The 22590-nt window shown below is 44.1% G+C and overlaps 1 protein-coding gene across 1 annotated transcript; it reads left to right on the forward strand.

Annotated features, from left to right (window-relative positions):
- Window positions 1-912: 912 nt before the first annotated feature.
- Window positions 913-22323, forward strand: nsg2 (neuronal vesicle trafficking associated 2; the record flags this gene model as incomplete). Its single annotated transcript, XM_080781174.1, has 4 exons — window positions 913-1044; window positions 10096-10206; window positions 20893-21003; window positions 22090-22323. 4 exons carry the CDS (start codon window positions 913-915, stop codon window positions 22321-22323), a joined length of 588 nt encoding a protein of 195 aa, XP_080637300.1.
- Between the last annotated feature and the right edge of the window lie 267 nt (window positions 22324-22590).

Here is a 22590-nt window from a genome sequence, read left to right on the forward strand (position 1 = left end):
AAAAGGGTGAGGATTGGAAGACACACAGACCCCCAAAAAGGAGAGGATTCAAATGTGAGTAACATTTATTTGTTTTATTATTTTATGTTACTAAGGATATTTAAATTAAACTGTATTTAAGCACTTCAATGTAACCACACACAAAAAGGGGGGGGGGGGGGGGGGGGGGGGAGTTGGATATACTGTACTTACACCAAATCTCTATGCAAAAAAAATAATGCCGATATACCCGCTGTGAGCTTGTAGATCAGCTATTTTTTTCGGGGCTAATGTTCCCCCTGCCAATATGGATGCTGGGGTTGAAGTGGCCGGTCAACATGGATTTTAATGGTTTTTAATGATTTATTTTCATATTTTTCCCAAGGGTATAGAAAGAGGTAGTATAGGTTTAGTGTTTTAGATGATTTGTATTATATGTTGTTGTTTTTTTTTGGTTGGGGGATATTTTTCCCCATGCATGGATACAAAATAAGCCTGATTTATCCTTTGTCGTGTGACGGTGTCGCGCGGCAAAAACAGTCTACAAACACAATGCGTAGAAAAAATAATAATAATTAAAAAAATAATAATAATAATAATAATTAAAGAAAAAATAAATAATAATAATGCATTATTATTGCATTATGCATTGAAGGAAGCATGAGCTCAGTTCGGAGCTCTCCCCACGTTGGCAGAGGGAGAGTAAGCGCCCAGGATTACAGTTTAGGCATTGGCAACGGGTTACAAAACTTGTGGGATAAAAATACAACCCCCCCCCCCCAAATCAACTGTAACCCCTACCCGGCCTACCGTTAACCCCACAGCTGCCCACCAGAGTGACATCAAACAAACCCGTCCACTCTCTCGTCTCCTCTTCTTTGCGCAGTTTTCCGCGGGGAACTATAAAAGGATTAGGCTTAAAGAGGCTGAAAGATGGTGAAACTGGGGAGTAATCTTCAGGACAACAAAGGCTCCAAAGCCTCCAGCGTGGAGGATGGCTTCCAGAACGTTCCCCTCATCACACCCCTGGACGTGGGCAGCCTGCAGTGCACAGCACCCGAGAAGGTGGGACCACTGTGTGTGTGTGTGTACTGTGTGTGTGTGTGTGTGTGTGTGTGTGTGCGTGTGTGTGTGTGTGTGCAGTGCATGTTACAGCAGTGTTACAGCAGCGTTGGTAAATGAGAAAAGGATGTTGCACATCAGCAGTGGTTTTCAGTGGTGTCCTAAACCCAAATCCATCAAAATGTAGGGATTAAAAAAAACAAAAGGGTGTAGCACAACGCTTATGCGTGTCATCAGAGCATTAGTATAACGTGTTGGGTCACCACAGGCATTCTCGCCCCTCCCAAATCGGCTCGGGACGTATTTGACCAAACATTTGACCCACGTCTGCACTCGGCGGAGGTGCCTCTCTCTCGTGGCTCACGTCCGATTTAGACGGCTCGCCCGTTGTTCTTTTGGCGGAGCGAGCCGTCTCCCTCTTAGGCTATACGCCTTGGGTTTGAGAACGGTGAGAGTGTGTTGGCTTCCATACACCAAAGATCAGTGTTTCTCAAAACGTTTACATAGGATGCTCAGTTTGACATGCATTAGTCAATTAGTCCAATCAATCAATCAAACTGTATTACAGTCAGACACATGGTCCATAGTGACATAAAAAAAACATACAAATACAAAGACAAACAGAGGCAGACTTCGTCTACATAAAATCATAAATGCATGCTATACAGTCCCCCTCCCCCATAACTCTGAGAGTGTACAAATGGAACCAAATGGACCCGCAGGGGTGTACAGACCTGTGAGGGTCCATTTGGTTCCATTTGTACACACTCTCTGAGTTATAGACCCGTGAGGGTCCATTTGGTTCCTACCGATCATTTAGCTGGGGAGTCGGGACACCCTTGAACCCCCTCAAGGACCCTCTAGTGGTCCCTGGACCACAGTTTAACCCATTCTGACCGGGCACCCATTTTGGTGTTGGCATCATGTTATGCTTTAGCTATTGAAAAATAGCAGATCTACAAGCTGGTATCGCGCCACCGAGTGGCGCGATACCAGCTTGTAGGTCTGCTATTTTTGAAAGATTCGAAGAACGACTGACATTTTTAGAATCTGATCTCAGGTCAGAATGGGTTAATCAGACCAGTGTGTGTCCCGTGGAAACCTCGTATGAATCTGATCTCAGGTCAGAATGGGTTAAGAACCACTGGCATAGATTGAACCTTCCCTGGCAGCAACAAAGAGATACAAAACTACAAAGCAACGCAACGCAGCACATCTGAACATATGCGAGTGAGAAAGATTTAAAGGGAATTACAAAGGGTTGGATTCAACAGAACAGGGAACTGGCTGACGGAAACAATTCCCCGTTACAAGCAGGGATTGTGTGGAGAGAGAAACAACAAATTGCTTGTTTCCTACCCTTGTAGCTGCTAGTGTGTATACGCATATTTGAAGCCAGCCTAATTCATGTCATAGCTTTGTAGCAAAGCATTAGAAGCTACAAGTGTTGGCTGTCAGTTTGTATCTTCATGTGACTGGCTTCCATTGAACATTAAAGGTGGCCTAGCTGTAACTTTGCATCTTCATGTGTAGCTGGCTTCCATTGAACATGAATGCTAGCCTGTAGCTTTGTAACTTCATGTACAGGCCATGAGGGCAATTACTCTATGGCTGAAAAGCTACAGCAAAACAATGTTGACGAGTTCTGGAAGGAAGTGAAAGTGCTTAACAATAGTAAGATGCCGACACCCTCTAGTATTGATGGCATTACTGGGCCTGATAAGTAACATTGCTGAGCTGTGGAGAAGGCACTATGGAAACATTACTGGGCCTGATAAGTAACATTGCTGAGCTGTGGAGAAGGCACTATGGAAACATTACTGGGCCTGATAAGTAACATTGCTGAGCTGTGGAGAAGGCACTATGGAAACATTACTGGGCCTGATAAGTAACATTGCTGAGCTGTGGAGAAGGCACTATGGAAATATTTTGAAGTGGAGCAACTATGTGACTATGTGTGGGTGGGTGGCTGGCCATGATTATGATTACAGCAGAACATCTGAAACACTCTAGCCATAGAGTTTCAGTACGTGTGTTTCTCTGGGCTAGTGATGCATGGCATACTGCGTCCATGTTGTCTTATACTGTTGGTGTCAGTGGAGGTATCCTCATGGACAGGCTTGATTTCATTTATTTTTTGATTTGATTTATTTGACATATTCATGATACAATTCATAGAAGAGCAGTACAGAATTATCAGGATTGCACAAAAAGTCAGAGGACTTAATTCCATTGCGATCCAAATAAATAAATAGTTACAGCATATATGATAAGAAGAAGAAGATGTGTACTAACATTACAATACTAATGACATTTACAACCGGCCATCATAGATCAATAAACAAAAGACAATGAATAGATATAAATAGATAAATACAGCACTATACTAACTTGCCCACCAGCCACTTTTTCAACATATTTTTAAAAAATGTTCAAAGACTGGGCAAATTTAATTTCCCTTGGGATTTTGTTCCAATCCTCCACCCCTGTATATTTAAATGAGCTTCTACCTACCTTATGTCTCAGGTTTGGTGGTTTAAGATCAGCTACACTAGCCCTCGTGTTCAAACTGGTTAGCATACGGGAAGTAACCTTTAAAATATTTTGGGCATTGTTCTTTTAAAATGAATGAGTCTCAGTTGTTGTATAAAGAGTATACAGCAACCACCGACAACCAAAGGACGACCAGAAGCTCACCTTTCACTCTTCCTCTTTGGCAGGTGAAGCATTAAGAGGTTGTAAAGAAGTTTAAATACCTGGGTCACATAATTAGGGATGGTTTCTGTGACGATGATGATGTGCAGCGTCAGTGCTGTCAATGATATGGCCAAGCCAATACGCTGGCCCGAAAGATTCACATGTGTACAGTCTAGACAATGTTAAAAGAGCACTTTTTAAAACTAATTGGACTCCACTATACACGGCTCGTTATAGCAGTGCAAAAAACTCCCAAGATGGACCAGTACAAGTGAAATGTTTGTCACTAGTAGTAATGTACCCACTTTTCATGCTGTACTGGGGAATTTTATGTTCAGATTTATATGTGTAGATTGAAGGAGTTATGGCTTTAACAGGGATCACACAGAGTGATATAAGGTGAAAATATAGCATAGCAATAGTCTTTAAATAAATACTTTTTGAAAGGTCTATGAGGAAAATGAACAGGGAATTATTTTCCGGGTCTCAGGGGGCGGGACTGCAACGCTCTATAAGTGTCTGCAAATAAAGTTTATATATATTCTCCATGTCACTGGTTTCCATTATACATTAACGGTAGCCTGTATAACGTTGTGTGAACACAGCATAAGGAGGGCCGTGTAGTACCTTTCTGCCTCGCATTTCTATGTTAAATATATGCGCTGGAAGGCTCCTCTTCATGCAATAAATCATCTCGCTGTGGTTATTTTCAAAAATATAATACAAAAATAATAATTCAGTGGTCCACTATGCCAAGTCACTATATATGTCACCTACATTTTATCTCTGTTCTTATTAAGCCCCCTCCTCTCTCTCTCTCTCTCTCTCTCACGTTCGTCACGTCATTTTGTTGTTGTGTTTTCCCCAGTGAGATTAGGGCCACGGATTTGGAGTCATCTATCATCCTCTGTCGACATCCCATAACGGTTAATCCAGTTACCATGACCACCATGGGGGGGGGGGGGGTGAACACACAGCTGAATATGATACACATGATGATCATTAATGGAACCACGCATCTGCCTTGATGCATGGAAAGCAATAGAGCGGGTTCGGTACCTGTGCCCCTCAGAGCGGCTGGCAGAGGGTGAAGCAGTCAGTGGTGCTCAATGTTTATCACATCAAGGATCCCCAGAATTTGGCTGCGGACCCGAAAATATGTTGTTCCAGGGACTCCCCCCTCCCAGAAGGGGGGGGGGGGGGGGTCATTTGAATGCTGTTTTATGTCAAGGGTGATTGATTGTGTTTCTCATAGCAATCAAACATAACACAAGTCCTGTCACTGTCATGGCATTTTACTTAACCACAAGTAATTGTGATTAATGACATAATTATGTTTTATGCCACTGGACATTGGAACATTATACAAAAAAACATGTGGGATTTCTGTTTATGATTGTCAGGCTTCATTAACAGCAATTGTGCATGGGGCAGATAGTTATATGACAAATGACTTAAACATACAAAGGGACATACAAGGGACTCACTCATTCATTCATTCATTTCATTTTAAGTAGTATACGGGCCTGCTTACAGTTTTTCACGATTGTTAACACACCTAACAGCCTTTTTCACAACCTCCTCCTTCTCTGTCAATCTACTCCTCTACCTCCTCGTCCTCCTCTCACTCTTACCCCTCTCCTTCTCTGGTTGTCGATCTCTTCAAGGTTCTCCATTGTTCACCCAACAAAAACAGCTCAGGTCCCTTTTATGCTGCAGTCCTGATTGCAAATTGCTCACCAGACCTGAATGTTTACTTGAGTGCTTCCCTTGTTCACTAGTTTATACTTTAACTCCACTACATCTCCGACTCAAGAGGCAAATATTTTACGTTTTGCTCCACTATAATCATTTGAAAACTTTACAGATTTACATTACAAAACGTATACATTAACGGCATTGAGACCTAATTTATATACTTCCTCTTGTTTGGAAATAACCAATTTACTGTCAGCGTTTGGGACAGGCGCAGACAAAGGCAGAGGGCAAGGCAGACACAGGGCAGGTCGAATACAAGGGGCTTCATTAATATACACTATTCTAGTGTATATTAATGAACCCCCTTGTATTCGACCTGACAGACAGACAGACAGACAGACAGACAGACAGACAGACAGACAGACAGACAGACAGACAGACAGACAGACAGACAGACAGACAGTAGTGTCAGTTGGCATGTATTCAGTGTATTCTGTGAAATGTGTCATATAATCCCATATGGGATGGGCCAAAGTGGCATGACACGAAAATAAAAATGTCATTCATTTATTCGACAGACAGACATGGAAACAGTCTCTCTCCATCTCATCACCAGCTAACTGGAGAGAGCTGTCAATCACTAACCATATGCTCTCTCTCTTTCTCTCTCTCTCTGTCTCTCACCCCACCCCACCCTCTCTCCCTATCACACACCCTCAGTATGCATAGAAGCCCTAGGGACTGTGAGTGTGTGTGTATGCGTGCGACTGCGTGTGCATGCGTGTCTGAAAATATGCGTACCTGTCTGTCTGTCTGTCTGTCGTTCCGTGGCTAATCTCACAGGCCAGTGGACCGAGTCTCTCCTGCATGCTGCCATGCACTGGGCCAAGGATGGACAGGTTCTCTTGTTTATTAATAGTCCACACTGTGGAGACAGACAGAGAGAGAGAGAGAGAGTCTCTCCGCCGTCTCTCTGCCTTACTTAACAGGACAGGAACCCCTTTTAGTGTTTTAAAGCATTATGCTATACTTTAGCTATTGAAAAATAACAGATCTACAAGTTCATATAATGTGCCGAGTGCCACACTATGGGGGTCTCTGGAACAACATATTTTCAGATGGGGGTCGGCGGCCAAATTACATATATATTTTTTTGGGGACCTTGACATGAAATGGTTTGAGAACCACTGACATAGAAACAGGTTTTCAGAAGACATTTTGTAAGGTCTAAATGGGTTAACCCAGAGCAAATAAATAAATCAGTTTAAAGTGTTTAGCAACCTTTCATGACCCACAGAATATTTCCCTCCACAACGATCGATACGCAGACGGAGGGAAATAAAAGCGTGTCACCAAAAAGCAGAGATTGAGCCGATTTGTTTTAGATCAGGTTATTTCCTTGGAAGTCCTTCCTTCATTACAGACAGACAGACAGACAGACAGACAGACAGACAGACAGACAGACAGACAGACAGACAGACAGACAGACAGACAGACAGACAGAGGCTGATTACTGCACCGAGTTGGGGTTCGCGCGAGGGTTTCCCTGCAGGGGTCCACTTAACGTTAGACAGGGCAGCACGCTGCTAGAGAGAGAGAAAGAGAGAGAGAGAGAGAGAGAGAGAGAGAGGGGGAGAGAGAGAGACAGAGACAGAGAGAGAGAGAGAGAGAGAGAGAGAGAGAGGCAGTGCAGCACGCTGCAGCCTTCATCTGCCACAGAGAGAGAGAGAGAGAGAGAGAGAGAGAGAGGCAGTGCAGAGCTGTAGCCTTCATCTGCTAGAGAGAGAGAGACACTGACTGACAGCTCTTGTCATTCTGCTCTAGTGCAGTGCTTCTCGCTCACATGTGCTGATACTTAATGTGCAACAGTGTCTTCTCACTCAACAGTGGACAAGCCAACATGCAGTATATAAAGGTCTCACGACAAGAAAGAAAGACAGACAGACAGACAGACAGACAGACAGACAGACAGACAGAAAGAAGCGTAACTATGCATAAATAAGCACATGCAGAACTCCACACATTCTGTACGTTTTCAGCTTAGGGACCGTTCTGGGAACTCTTTATTGCGACCGAAAGTCGCAGATAACTATTATGAAACGTTGCATTTTTTTTGTGACATCGGCCCCCTGGGCACCCCATAGGCACGCCCCCATGAGGTCATCATGACATCAGCCCCCTGGTCACCCCATAGGCCCGCCCCCAGGTCATCGTGACATCAGCCCCCTGGTAACCCCATAGGCACGCCCCCATGAGGTCATCGTGACATCACCCCCCCCCAATATCACCCACTTATATTTTACCTGTGAAACTGTGATGCGACAATAAGAGAGAGAGAGATAGTGAGAGAGAGAGAGAGAGAAATAAAGCTTGACAAAAACGAAATCGTCATTGTGATACAGATAAATAAGGAATGTATTATAGTTCCATTGATCCGAAACGGAACACGAAATGGATTGATTTGATTGATCATTAAATAATAAGCATGCTCTATAAATGCACACGGCCATCTGAACTCTTACAAAGTTGTCAATAATGATCTGGTAGTGATTGATCAGGGTGCAGTGGTGGACAAAGTACTCAATAATGACCTGGTAGTGATTGATCAGGGTGCAGTGGTGGACAAAGTACTCAATAATGACCTGGTAGTGATTGATCAGGGTGCAGTGGTGGACAAAGTACTCAATAATGACCTGGTAGTGATTGATCAGGGTGCAGTGGTGGACAAAGTACTCAATAATGACCTGGTAGTGATTGATCAGGGTGCAGTGGTGGACAAAGTACTCAATAATGACCTGGTAGTGATTGATCAGGGTGCAGTGGTGGACAAAGTACTCAATAATGACCTGGTAGTGATTGATCAGGGTGCAGTGGTGGACAAAGTACTCAATAATGACCTGGTAGTGATTGATCAGGGTGCAGTGGTGGACAAAGTACTCAATAATGACCTGGTAGTGATTGATCAGGGTGCAGTGGTGGACAAAGTACTCAATAATGACCTGGTAGTGATTGATCAGGGTGCAGTGGTGGACAAAGTACTCAAAGCATCAATACTGCAATATAGAAATACTCTGTTGCAAGTAAAAGTCCAGAATAAAAATAATAATAATTAAAAGTAAAGTAAAAGTACAAAAGTATTGGTATGAAAATGTATACCTAAAGTCCCACCAAAAGTAGAAAGTATGCAGAATGTCTCATTTAAACTTTTCGAATCTTCTGAAAAATGCGTGAGCTTGTAGATCGGCTATACAAATTGTATACATGGCTGAAGTGGTTAGTGCATGTTTTGAAATACTAATCCAAATCCAAAAGTAACTAGTAGCTAAAGCTGTCAAATACATGTAGTGGAGTAAAAGTACAACATTTGGAAAGTACAAATACCTCAGTCAAAAGTGTACTTATGTACAGTACTTTACTATTTAAGTAAATGTACTTACATCCCACCACAAAATGTTGGATCGTGTGTGTCTTGTGAGAGTGTAGCTGTCCATGGTGCTGAAGGCTGTCTGTGGGGCTGAAGGAAGGAGAGAAGTGTAGCTACAGAGTGTAGAGTGTAGCTGTCCATGGTGCTGAAGTACACTGTGTCTATGGTGCTGACTGGAGTGAGTGTAGTGTGTAGCTGTCCATGGTGCTGAAGTACACTGTGTCTATGGTGCTGACTGGAGTGAGTGTAGAGTGTAGCTGTCCATGGTGCTGAAATACACTGTGTCTATGGTGCTGCTGACTGGAGTGAGTGTAGAGTGTAGCTGTCCATGGTGCTGAAGTACACTGTGTCTATGGTGCTGCTGACTGGAGTGAGTGTAGTGTGTAGCTGTCCATGGTGCTGAAGTACACTGTGTCTATGGTGCTGACTGGAGTGAGTGTAGTGTGTAGCTGTCCATGGTGCTGAAGTACACTGTGTCTATGGTGCCACTGCTGACTGGAGTGAGTATAGAGTGTAGCTGTCCATGGTGCTGAAGCACATTGTGTCGCTGTCTGTGGTGCTGAAGGAAGAGTAGCTACATAATCTAGAGTGTAGCTGTCCATGGTTCTGAAGGTCACATTGCTCTTTATGGAAAATAATGGACCGTATCGCCTACATTTACTTGAATCCTGTACTTTAAGTTTGTTTGGAGTATGTGTTTGTTTGTTTGTTTGTTTTGTTTTGCATGCTGATGACTTTCACTCTGCTCTGCTACGTTTCAAATGGAAATATTGTACTTTTGACTCCGCCACGTTTCTAGGAAGGGACTCCTGGGAAGGACACACATATAACACATATAGTATGAATAAATTACTCGATAAGCCCCTTTGGGTTTTTTTTGGCACTTCCAGCACATCATGTATGTAACTAATTTTGTTTCTTATTGAAATATGTGCTTTCTGTATTTATTTTATTTTACCATATTGTTGTTATTTTTTACATAATTATGTGCAAATAAACTAAACTAAACTAAGCCCTTATAGTCAGCTTGCAGTGGCAGTGGATCAGGGGTTCTGATGTGCAGGTTGGTGCCTTGCATGGGTTCCTCCGTCATCGGTGTGTGAATGGGCGAATGTTAATGCACAATCTATGTAAAGGATACAAGCGCTATATAAATGGCACCATTTATTTAAATAGACAGACAGACAGACAGACAGACAGACAGACAGACAGATAACATCTTCATGCTGCTGCAGGTGGTGGTGAAAACGCGTACGGATTACCAGACAGAGAAGAAGAGGCTGAAGGTGCCGAAGGTGGAGGAGTTCACCATCAGCTTCACCGATGGCATGTCAGAGAGACTGAAGGTACGCACGCACACGCACGCACACACACACACACACACACACACACACACACACACACACACACACACACACACACACACACACACAGATACACACGCACGCACACACACAGATACACACACACGCACGCACACAGATACAAACACAAGCACGCACACACACACACAAATGCACGCACACAAACGCAGGCACGCAAGCACACACACACACGCATGCACACACACAAACGCAGGCACGCACGCACACGCACACACACACACACACACACGCACACACACACGCACGCACAGGGTGTGTCTGGCTGCAGGGTTCACATAAGTTTTATAGCTGACAGCCTGTCAAGCCTCCCCTCCCTCTTCTCTCTCACTCTCTCTCTCTCTCACACTCTCACTCTCTCTTTCTCACTCTCTCACTCTCTCACTCCCTCTCTCTCTCATCTGTCAACCCTGCACCCTCTACATATGGACAGCGGCTGATCAAGTGAGAGCTGATGTTAACAGAAGCAGAATGTTGTGTGGATGGATGATGCATGTCTGGCTGCAGGGTTCACATATAGTGACGCTTTATAGCTCCCCTCCTCTCCCCTCCCCTCCCCTCCCCTCCAGCTGTATGTTCCAACATGCACACACATGTGTACTCCCTGTCATCTGTCACCTGTCACAGACAGACAGACAGCTAAGCATAACTCTGGCTCCAGACGGATGTCTTTTTTTCGGCTTCCTTAATTTGACCTTTTGCAGAGAAAGGACTGAGGGGAGGAATCGGCTGCAGCATGAATACAAATACACTTTATTTTTATTTTAGAATTCTGGTTCTTTTTTTTATGTGTTTATGTATTTTTGGTTCAGATGACTAAAATAGGACAAAAACGAAATGGTGTGTTATTCAAAAGACTAAATCGTTTCTGTATAACACTGCATTAAGACTATAAGACTGAGATTTAGATATTTAGTTGACTAAAACTAGACTATAAGATTAAACAAGTTCAAAAGACTCTCTCTCTCTCTCTCGCTCAGACGCGTCAAGTTGCAGCCGCGCACAAGTGTCATTTCCATCCACCAGCTGTTTAAAACCCCTGAAGTGACCCCTGGTCGTGGTGCGTGCGTGCGTGTTTTGTGTATGTTTCCATCATTAATAGCATGGGGCGTGCTCTCCAGAGTCAGACATCTCCATCGTGATCTCACACAGAGCTGATTAGCAAACTGCTCAGATGTTTAACACCTCCTCTGGAGACCTATTACTGTTCTGATGTGTTCATACAATGTAGCGGAAGATGTTTCAACTATAGGGCTCTTACTTAGAGCACAGAGTTTGTGTCGAGGTGTGCTCTATATTCTCCCATGATGCAGTTCATCGTGCTGTAACAAATTGTGGAGGAACAGAGGGTCGCAGAGGTGACCGTGACTCTCATCATGTCTATTCATGGTCTCTCTCTCTCTCTCTCTCTCTCTCTATCCCACTACGATTCCACAAGCAGCAGCCTCCCCAACACACACACACCCACACACACACACACACACACACACACACAGACACACAGACACACAGACACACACACACACACAGACACAGACACACACACACACACACACACACACACACACACACACACACACACACACACACACACACACACAGACACACACACACCGTTTGAAGTGCCGTCTCCATAGAGACCACGACTAATTGGTGTACATACTATAATTAGCAAGCCAGCTCCCAGTGAATATATAGGAGAAAAGATATATTCTATTGTGTTGCCATTGTGTGCATGTGTGTGCACGTGGGCGTGTGTGCGTGTGTGTGTGTTTTGTCCTCACAGGAGACATGGTTTCATGGTTAAAAACGAATGTGGATTTAGCCTTACATATTTAGGAAAATGTTCAGGTATGGGACTAAAGCCCAAACCACACCAAAGGGTCGGGTCGGAACGAGGCGGTTTTTAAGGTCAACCACACCAATGCAACTCATTGACACGCCTGCACGCACAGCTGTAACAATCACACAATGAAGCAATCATAATGGCTGTTTTCTGTTTTGTTGTTTTGTTTGTTTGAGGGAATTGAAAGGCAAAGTGTGGGAGGAGATACAGCAGTGCGTGCGTGCAGTCGTACCAGTAGTGGTGAGCGCACCACATGGTGTGCTCTGCTTGCGCACAAGTATAGGCCGTATACGTGGTGAATCAACTGACAATCAACGCAGGGATAGGCTCGGGCAAACAGGACACAGGTGAGGTGACTATAGGGTTAAATAATCAGGGTGGGAGACAAGACAGGTAATGACAAACGATAGCAAACATTACTACAAAATAACAGAGGAAAGACCTGGGGAAGGAACAGATCGACACAGAACTCAGAGCTAGACACAGAACATACTGAACATATACACTAAATAAGTTATGTGTTCCTCCACGCCCTACGTCCGGCTGGGGAAACTCCCCCCTGTCAGGAGAAAATAAGCAACTTAGACTCCTCATGCATAGAAGGAAGCATGAGGTCAGTTTGCTGCCCTCCCCAGGTTGGCAGGGGAAGTGTAGAGCCCAATGGGTTGCAAAAATCGTAGGATAAGAATATCAAAGTTCATACTAAACAAGTAAACATACTCACTCAGCCAAAACAACTAAAGACCTTAACTAAACAAGATAATGAATGTCCAAGTTGAAGGACAGAGGTTGAGGATGAGGAGGGGGCCGACGGGTGTGACAGTATTTTAAAGTTTTAAAGTTTATAAATTACATTATAAATTAAATAGGGCCACTACTTCAAGAAGACCCTTTTTTATTTCTCCTTTGCATAATGCCTTTTAATTATTTGGGGAGCATTAATCCAACCAGTGCCCTTGCGCTGCAGTTAAAGATAATTACAATTGGGCATTGACAGAAATGGAAACAGACCAAACCAAATGCCCGTGAGAGTTCTCCACTTATTAAGATAAATGCACTTCCTCATGGTTCCTCTTAGTTTTTATTTTATTTTCTTAAGTATTTTAAGGACAGTCTGTATATAGGAATTGGAATGGAAAGTGTCTTTCAATTAGTTTGTTCTTCTACATTTACTCAATGCAATTCTGCATTCACAACAAGTGCAGTTTTGGGCCACTTTTTACCTTACTAGACGTTCGGGCCGTTATGCCCACCCATCCGACTATTTTTTTGTTTGTTTGTTTGACGTCATGGTGACATGGTTTGTTTGCCAGCATGACCATGACGTTTGCCAATTCCATGTAGGGCGCAGACATAACCACATTACGATGTAGATTCACTATGGCTCTGTAGACAGAACTCCCATTCTCCATTGCAGCAACACCCAAATGGTCATATTTGTGTCATATAGCGAACTGGTTATGTCTGGAATAACCACCGGACATAACCGATCAACAAATGAAAAGTCTGAGAATGACGGTTGGATGTTGCTGCTAATGTACTGTAGCAGTAGATGGTCTTATAGCTGTGGCTCAGAGACAACCTCTGCTCTCCTCCCGGGTGTTACTGTGTGTAATTACTTGCGCGAGCAGAGCGTGCGCAAGTACTGTTTTCGGCTACGTATGTCGTAGACACCCTCGGCCAATCAGGGCGCTGCGTGCGCACTTTGGTGACACCCTTGGCCAATCAGGGATTGTGAATTTTTGGTGTATGTTTATGTAAAAGCGGTGGTTCCGAGGGACAACACCGACAAATGTGGATGACGTAACCAATTTCAGTTTCAAAAGTTTCTTAAAATATTTAGTTAAGTTGGCAACTCGACAGAGTGCATTTCTATAGTTAGAGGCTGCAGTTAGCCTGGATGTCAAACATGTCAGTGGTGAGAGGAAAGTATACTCAAGTGTTTTACTTTAAGTAAAGGTAGCAATACTGCAATTCAGAAATACTCTGTTCTATGACACTCGACCCCTGAGCCACAGCCGCCCCGCCTGTCCCGTTGTGTTCCTGCATAGTTTGGGACCCTTTAGGATTTTAATGATTCCTGTTCTTTAGAAGGATTACCTCCTAACGGTCCGATTCCCTAAAGGACGACATGCTTCTGACATTGTCAACCTAACTTCATATAATTGGTCCTCACTATGCTCGGTCTGTCTCTCATAGGCAGGCAGGCAGGCAGGCAGGCAGGCAGGCAGGCAGGCAGACAGACAGACAGACAGACAGACAGACCTGTGATTCCCTGCTGAGCTAATATGCAGGTGTTTATGAATAATGGATAAAGGTCACAATAGATAATGTAATGTATTCATACACACTCCAGCATACAGTAGGCTATAGCTGTGTTCATAATAATAATAATTTCTTCTAAACAAATGCCATACCGAGTCTTTGGTATATGACCCGGCCGGGGATCGAAGTCGAACCCCGACCTCCCAGTCCCAGGGCGGACACTAACCACAAATACACTAAGCTGGTCTGATGAGTTAACTATATATACACAACCCCAAACCTCAACCAAAGTGTATTCTTTGCTTGAAGAATCATAAAAAAGACACAGAACTGTGTGTCTTGTCACGTTTTGAAATGGCATCACGCAGCAGGCAGCTTATGAAGAGGATTACTGGCCTGCCTCCCGGGGAATGGAGCTGACGTTAGTGCTACTTCATCCATGTATTAAGCACACCCTCTGTATGCAACGACACTCGAGCAGAGCCACCGAAGCCCTCGTGCACTGTGAAACAAACGACAGCAGGAACTTTAGAGGCGTCGCATCCTGCATGAATACAACAAAGTCATTTCCATAATGAAGTGCAGTGCATGTATTTGGAGCAGTTGTTTTCAAAGTGGCGGAGTGCCCAGAGGGCCAGTTGGAAAGGTGAGGTGGGAAATGTACATTGGGAACGTCCAACAGTGTGGAACTACATGATTTGTTCACAAGCTTTTCGCAATACTTTTCACCCACAGACACACTTCCACCACTTTCCCTAAGCATAGAACAGCAGCTGTACAAGCTCACAATGCATCCTGAGGTGATGCATTGCGCAGCTTGTACACCAGCTAGTTTTGTTCTACTTTCGTATAACATTCATGGACGCCAGCGTAGGAGTAGAACATGTATTTACGAAGTGCAGTGATTCTTTTCCTCCCTAAAAAATGATCACCAGGTAGCCTATACTATGATTATACTAGGAGCTAGATTTGTTTTCTAAAAAAAGTGTACAGAAAGTGTTAAAATTATTTTTTTGTATGTGGCCACACCCACCAGTTCTACCTGGTTTTCACCTTAGCACCACCCACCTGAACTTAAGCCTCACTCACAGCTGTTGTATGATAATGGAGGAGGGGTTAGGGCTGTGATGTCACTAAATGTGGTGTATTTCGACTGGACCTTTTGACTCAAAGGCTTTCAGCTTTCAGGAAGAAACCAAAAATACACAGGGAAGACATTTGAATATTAAAACCACACCTGGGTGTCTATTAGAGTAATGTTAACTCCATAGACACATAGGCTACAAAACAGAACTTGAAGTTAAACAAATCGCGGCACTCCATAATTAAGTTTAACTGTAAAATACTGTACATGGCAAATTGTGGACCAGCTATTCTTTTCTGCAAACAGATTTGGAAATGCTGTTATATAAGGCTATTCTGCTGCTGACCTAGAATGAATGGGAACAAAGTCTAGGGGTTAAAGGACCACTTCACCACTTTTCAACCTATCTTCATATAATAGGTCCTCACTAATAATCATGATAAAATGGCACGATTTATTTTCTACTCAGCCTGTGTCTCATAGGAGGGCTGTGGGCACTGGGCAGTTGGTCACTCTGTCTGATGGACAGGGTTAAAACACAGTGAGCCGGTCACTCTGTCTGATGGACAGGGTTAAGACACAGTGAGCCGGTCACTCTGTCTGATGGACAGGGTTAAAAGGCAGTTAGCCGGTCACTCAGGGTTAAGACACAGTGAGCCGGTCACTCTGTCTGATGGACAGGGTTAAAAGGCAGTTAGCCGGTCACTCAGGGTTAAGACACAGTGAGCCGGTCACTCTGTCTGATGGACAGGGTTAACAGTAAAACGCAGTGAGCCTGTCAGTGCTCTGACTATAAGCCGTGACGTATATATATACACGTCGCCCTCGGCTGACACCGAGACTCAACAGTCACTTAGCCTCTGTTGTCCCCGGATACCACCGCCCCTCCCACTCCACCGCCCACCGCCAAACAGCACACCCCTCCCCCCCCACCCCACACCACCCCACCGCCCACCGCCAAACAGCACACCCCTCCCCCCCTCCCACCCCACCGCCCACCGCCCACCGCCAAACAGCACACCCCTCTCCCAACCTCACCCCGCCCCCGCACGGCCGCCAGAGACTATAATGATCACGCAATCTGTAATTGCCTTGACGTCTCTCCCGCTGTGTGATGGAGAGAGAGAGAGAGAGAGAGAGATGCATACACAGACTGTGTGTGCGTGCGTGCGCGCGCGCGTCTATCAAAAGAGACATCAAATAGACATCCCCAATTAAAACCTGGCTTGAATTGGACTCTTGTGATAGAACCAATTTCCCTCTATTCATGGTTGTGAGATCTGGGGACCATTTAGCGTCGAAAAATGGGATAAACACCAAACCAAAAAAAGTATATATACTCAAATGTTTCACGTAAAGTAAAAGTATGAATACTGCAATATAGAAATACTTTGTTATACATGTCCGGAATTCAAAATGTAGGCTATATTGAGAGTAAAAGGGCAAAGGTATTGGCATCAAAATGTACTAAAACTAAGTACCAAAAGCAAAAGCACCCGTTGTGCAGAATGTCCCACAACACATTGTGAGCTTGTAGATGTGCTATTTTCACATGGACGAAATGCATGGACGATGTGGTTAATGTACATGTAACAATAATCCACATCTACAAAGTAAATGTTTGGATCCGAGATGTTAGTGGAGTACAAGTAAAGTATTGGGAATTGGAATTACGCAACATTGTACTCCAGTCCAGTACTTATACAATGCGCTGGTGGATTTCTCCAAGCCGGGGGTGTCAAGTGGAAGCTGAGAAATGGCATAATCCTCTTTGCAGTGATAACTGCGAGGCAAATGCATATTTCAACCTCCCACAAGGTGTCTGCTGCAGAGATCAGTGTGACAGTTAGCTTATAGCTTCGCTCTCGGTGGCATTGCAGGGCCATTTTTTCCTGCATGGCTTTTGTGCGTTCCGTCCGTGACGTCTGTGTGTGTTTGGCCAAGTCTATGGACTTTTTATGACGCCTTTTCTCCCGTACATAAAAGTCAATGGCAAAATGGGTGATCATACATGGTCATCGTGATAAAAGGCTTCACACAAGAGTGATTTTTGAGGGGCCGCCCAGCTTTGTGTGTGTGCATGTGCGTGTACCCCATGGCGACGATTTGATTGGCTGAGGGCTTAATAAGTGAACATAAAAGGTGATTGGCCGGAATGTGATGATGTATGATGATAAGAGCACCCCTCACTTCACACTTCCTAAAAATATGGTTTGACATCAATAAATGTGTCCCTAAACATCAGCAAAACAAAATTCATCGTCTTTGGTAATAAACAAATACACCAGTCAAATTAACTATAAACAACAAGGAAATTGAACAAGCAACCCACATAAAATGTATAGGAATTATTATTGACAACAAACTCACTTGGAAACACCATGACAACTTAACCCCTAGGCTACGGAACACGGAAAAACCGGAATTAATCGAAAAATATAAACATGCCATATACGGAAGGAACGGAATGTATTGACTGTCAGTTATTTGGGGTTCAACGGAGCAAAAATGAGCATTCTTTCGCTAATATCGCTAATGTTGGATGTAATCTACCAAAAAACGGCCGAAATCCGCGTGATCGTGCGCCATGAAAAATGTGATATTTTGCAATGTTTTGGGGTTGATTTGAGGTTAATTTTACTTAGTTATGAAAAATATAGCATTAGCTTAGCATCCCCGATAGTCACTCTAGTGACTAGGGTCAAAATACTGCCGGATGTTGATGATCGTTGAACCGGAAGTGACTTCCCTAGATTCGTCTATTTTTGTCAAAATCAGCATAATAGTGCATTCTCGCCATCTGGTGGCAATTTCGGAGAAGACACTAGGTTTGTCAGTGTCATGTAAACGATCTATTCAAACCATCAGATCTTTCTATTAATGTTAAAATGATGAATTAAAAATAAGCCAATTTGTTACCCAAACAAAAAAATTGGGATTGGTAGTCTAAGGGTAAAAACCAAAATATCCTGAAAAGGTTGAGCACCGCATGCACTGTTCTTCCACATTGAGACATTTTCCCATCGATAACGATGCTGTGCTGGCACAAAATAAAATACATGCAGGAGTACTGTATGCCTGATGCTTAATTGGCTCACCTCGGTTTTTATAGTCTGAACCAGTTCCATCCAGTATGCGGCTTTGTTCAGGTATTAAGTTGGCCCTCTTTGAAGAGAAAATCTTCCTAACACTGCGTGCGCGCGCGTGCGTGCGCACGTGCACTGTGTAAATACTAATACAGTTATTACAGTAGGTGCACCGACTGCAGCGTTTCCATCTCCACATTATTGAAAATGTATTATTAGCAATACAGACAGACAGACAGACAGACAGACAGACAGACAGACAGACAGACCGACCGACCTGTGATTCCCTGCTGAGCTCATGCAGGTGTTTATGAATAATGGATAACAGACACATTATCGTCATTCAAATCTCAGTGTTTTTGCTATTCGGGGGCTCACTTGCAATATCCTGATGACGCACACCACCAGCACCACTGAAATAGAGCCTGTGTTGATTAAACTGCCGTGTTTCAAGCCTCCCCGCTAGGTTTACAGTTACCGTTGATCAGCCACTGCACCGACCGCTGAGTTGCTTGTCAAAACGGTGTAATCACTTGTTGTAGTGTTGAAAGATATCCCATAGCGGCGATCACAACAACAGACGGGACGCTTAGCGACTTCATCCTCCGGGCAGTTTTCCCATGATTGCAAACAAATAGGGACTCAATTTCCCATGAGCCTTTGCACGCCGGCGCGACAGACCTTTTTGCGATGATGACGTCATCAAAACGCGTCTCATATCCCATTCTGTCCGGTGGATTGCCCGTATGTCTTAAAACTTGGAACAATGAAAACATAACTCGGGCAACTCGTTAATCGCTTTGAAGCTGTCCTACAATTCATTTACTTCATGGGCAAGTCGTGTTTAGAAGTCAAAGTAAGAAAAGGCGGGATAACCAGGCAGTAAATACTGGAGGCTATAGGAGCATCTTCACCAGTGGTCAGTTGAACCAAACATGTTCCAAATGATGGTAGTAAAAGAAACAGCCTGGTTTGTAGGTTAGCTTCCTCATGACACCCTCATACATCAAACTACCTAAAAATATATGTACTTATGGGTATTAATACACTACTGTACTGCCCACAGGCATCTGTTAGACCTAAATGAGACGTTAGCTATTTCATTATTCCGCAAGGCAAGGCAAGACGATTTGTATAGCACGTTTCAACAACAAGGGAGTTCTAAGACAAGTGCTTTACATGAAACATTATATATGAATTAACTTCAAGACATAAAGCAATGATAAATAAAATAAATGTAATAAAATAAAATTACATTTGGCTATAATAAATCTAAATAAAACATAGCCTAATATTATTAACCTCGATAAAGAGAAAGGTTTTCATCTAGAGTTGTAGAAGGACCCGTATAGCTTATGTGTTGCATAAGAGAACACAACACTGCATCTTCATTTCTCCAGCCGAATAAAATACAATACAAATTAAAATAACACCTTCTAAAGTTCTCTAAGTTTTCTGAAAAAGTAGAATTTTTGATTCAAATATTATTGTTCTCATCTATATATATTTTAGTAATCATATTGCTATTGCTCGGGTGGGAATGTTGTATGTACAAAACCGTCCCTTTTTGGTTATTATTTTAAAAGTAGTGAAGCCGGTCACTTTGAATGGTGTCACCGCCCGAGTTGTTCATCATTTAGTGCAACAGGAACACCTTGCCTTGAGGCGCGACCGACCTCACACTGCTTCTGTCCTGCCATCTATCATCACGACCACACACACACACACACACACACACACACACACACACACGCAAGTACATACGCACGCACGGCCACACACACACACACACACACTTATGTGTGTTTCATGCACACACAAGCAGACGGCAAGAGCTGGATTGTGGTCAGCTTTTTGTCCACACTACGCTCCCGCCATGAGCAGACGCGTAAGCGAGAACGCACCTTTTCTGTCTTATTTATTGTTCTTGTAATGTCCAAACCTAAACCTGGTCCTAAACTTAAGAGATTGGGTCTAACTGTGTTTTAATGTATTTGATTTCAAATAATGTTAGAAATAAACTCATTCATTCATTCATTCATTCATTCAATACAACTGGAGGTCCTTGAGACTCTGACTAACCCATTAAACCTGAGGCCTTCTAATTCAGTAGTTCCCAAACTGTTTTTTCAATTCAGTTATTATTAGATTGAAATACATTCAACATTATTCAAACACTTTCAAGATGTACCCCCTAAAGATTAAAAAAAATAGCAGAGCTTGTAGATCTGCTATTTTTGAGGTGAGCCAAGGCCAACATCTAAAATGACACACAGTGACAGCATGCTTCCCAGGCTTGAATTGGGGGTTTTAAAACGGTTGAGCATGCGAGCTATAATGAAAGGTTTTTTTTTATAATGTGTTGGCAGGTGAGCATCCTGATCATCCTGGCGCTGGCGTTTCTGGCCTGCATCGTGTTCCTGGTGGTTTATAAAGCCTTCACCTACGACCACGCCTGTCCTGACGCCTTCATCTACAAGGTAAAACACCTTCACTGTACGACCACGCCTGTCCTGACGCCTTCATCTACAAGGTAAAACACCTTCACTGTACGACCACGCCTGTCCTGACGCCTTCATCTACAAGGTAAAACACCTTCACTGTACGACCACGCCTGTCCTGACGCCTTCATCTACAAGGTAAAACACCTTCACTGTACGACCACGCCTGTCCTGACGCCTTCATCTACAAGGTAAAACACCTTCACTGTACGACCACGCCTGTCCTGACGCCTTCATCTACAAGGTAAAACACCTTCACTGTACGACCACGCCTGTCCTGACGCCTTCATCTACAAGGTAAAACACCTTCACTGTACGACCCCGCCTGTCCTGACACCTTCATCTACAAGGTAAAACACCTTCACTGTACGACCACGCCTGTCCTGACACCTTCATCTACAAGGTAAAACACCTTCACTGTACGACCACGCCTGTCCTGACGCCTTCATCTACAAGGTAAAACACCTTCACTGTACGACCCCGCCTGTCCTGACGCCTTCATCTACAAGGTAAAACACCTTCACTGTACGACCACCAGTGTCTGTCTGTCTGTACAGCGTCACACAGAAGAGGTAGCAGATCTGCAAGATCAAAACTTGTACTAGAGGTCTTCACGGGTCCAATTTGAACGACCCGTAGTTGAGGAGGGAGCGGACAGTGTGGTGTCGAAACAGCACGTTAACATGCCACCCCCCCCCCCCCCCGTCCAATGCCTTTCCAATGGGAGTCACATGGTTTGACCAAACATTTGTGTTTGATGGGGGGAGGCCGGGGGCAGCAACAATCAGCAATCAAACACAAATGTTTGGTCAGACCATGTGACCAAACCATTGGAAAAGCATTGAGGCGGCCATCAAACACAGACAGAACACGTGTGCGTATGTATGAGGCCTTAAAGTCCCAGCAGCAGCAGAACTACTCCACAGTGTTTTCACTTGACCCAGTTTAATGTGCAGTTCAACGCTACAGGGCAATGCAGCTGCTCTTAATTGCCTGTCAGTCATAGCTCTCTCTCTGTCTCTCTCTCTCTCCCATGCACCCTCTCTCTCTCTTTCTCTCACGCAGCATAAGCGGTGCATCCCGGCGTCGTTAGAGGCGTACTACGCGGCGCAGGACGCCAGCTCGCGGGGCCGTTTCTACACCATCATCAGCCACTACAGCATGGCGGCCAAGCAGACCACGTCGTCGCGCTCCGTCGCCCCCTGGCTGCCCGGAGGAGCAGGAGCAGGCGCAGCTAGCCAACACGACGATGCCGCCAACAAGCCGCCCCCCGCCGCCATCAGCGAGGGGGGGCACTGAGACCCTGGGGGGGGAGCAGGGGGGGCATGTGGAGAAACCCATTAAGACCTGGAACGCATTTTATCTCTGTGTCACTGTAGATTTTTAAAGGACCACTTCACCACTTTTCAACCTACCTTCATATAATTGGTCCTTATACTAACGTTCATAAAAAAGTGGTGAAGTGGTCCTTTAATTAACCACTTTAACTGTTATTTTCAACTATAGCTGGTTGAAAAAGAGCAGATCTACAAGCTCGTAGCGCGTCACCGAGTGGCGCGCTATATG

The sequence above is a fragment of the Protomyctophum bolini genome, assembly GCF_963924005.1.
Source record: "Protomyctophum bolini genome assembly, chromosome: 13".
In the NCBI taxonomy this organism is placed as follows: Eukaryota; Metazoa; Chordata; class Actinopteri; order Myctophiformes; family Myctophidae; genus Protomyctophum; species Protomyctophum bolini.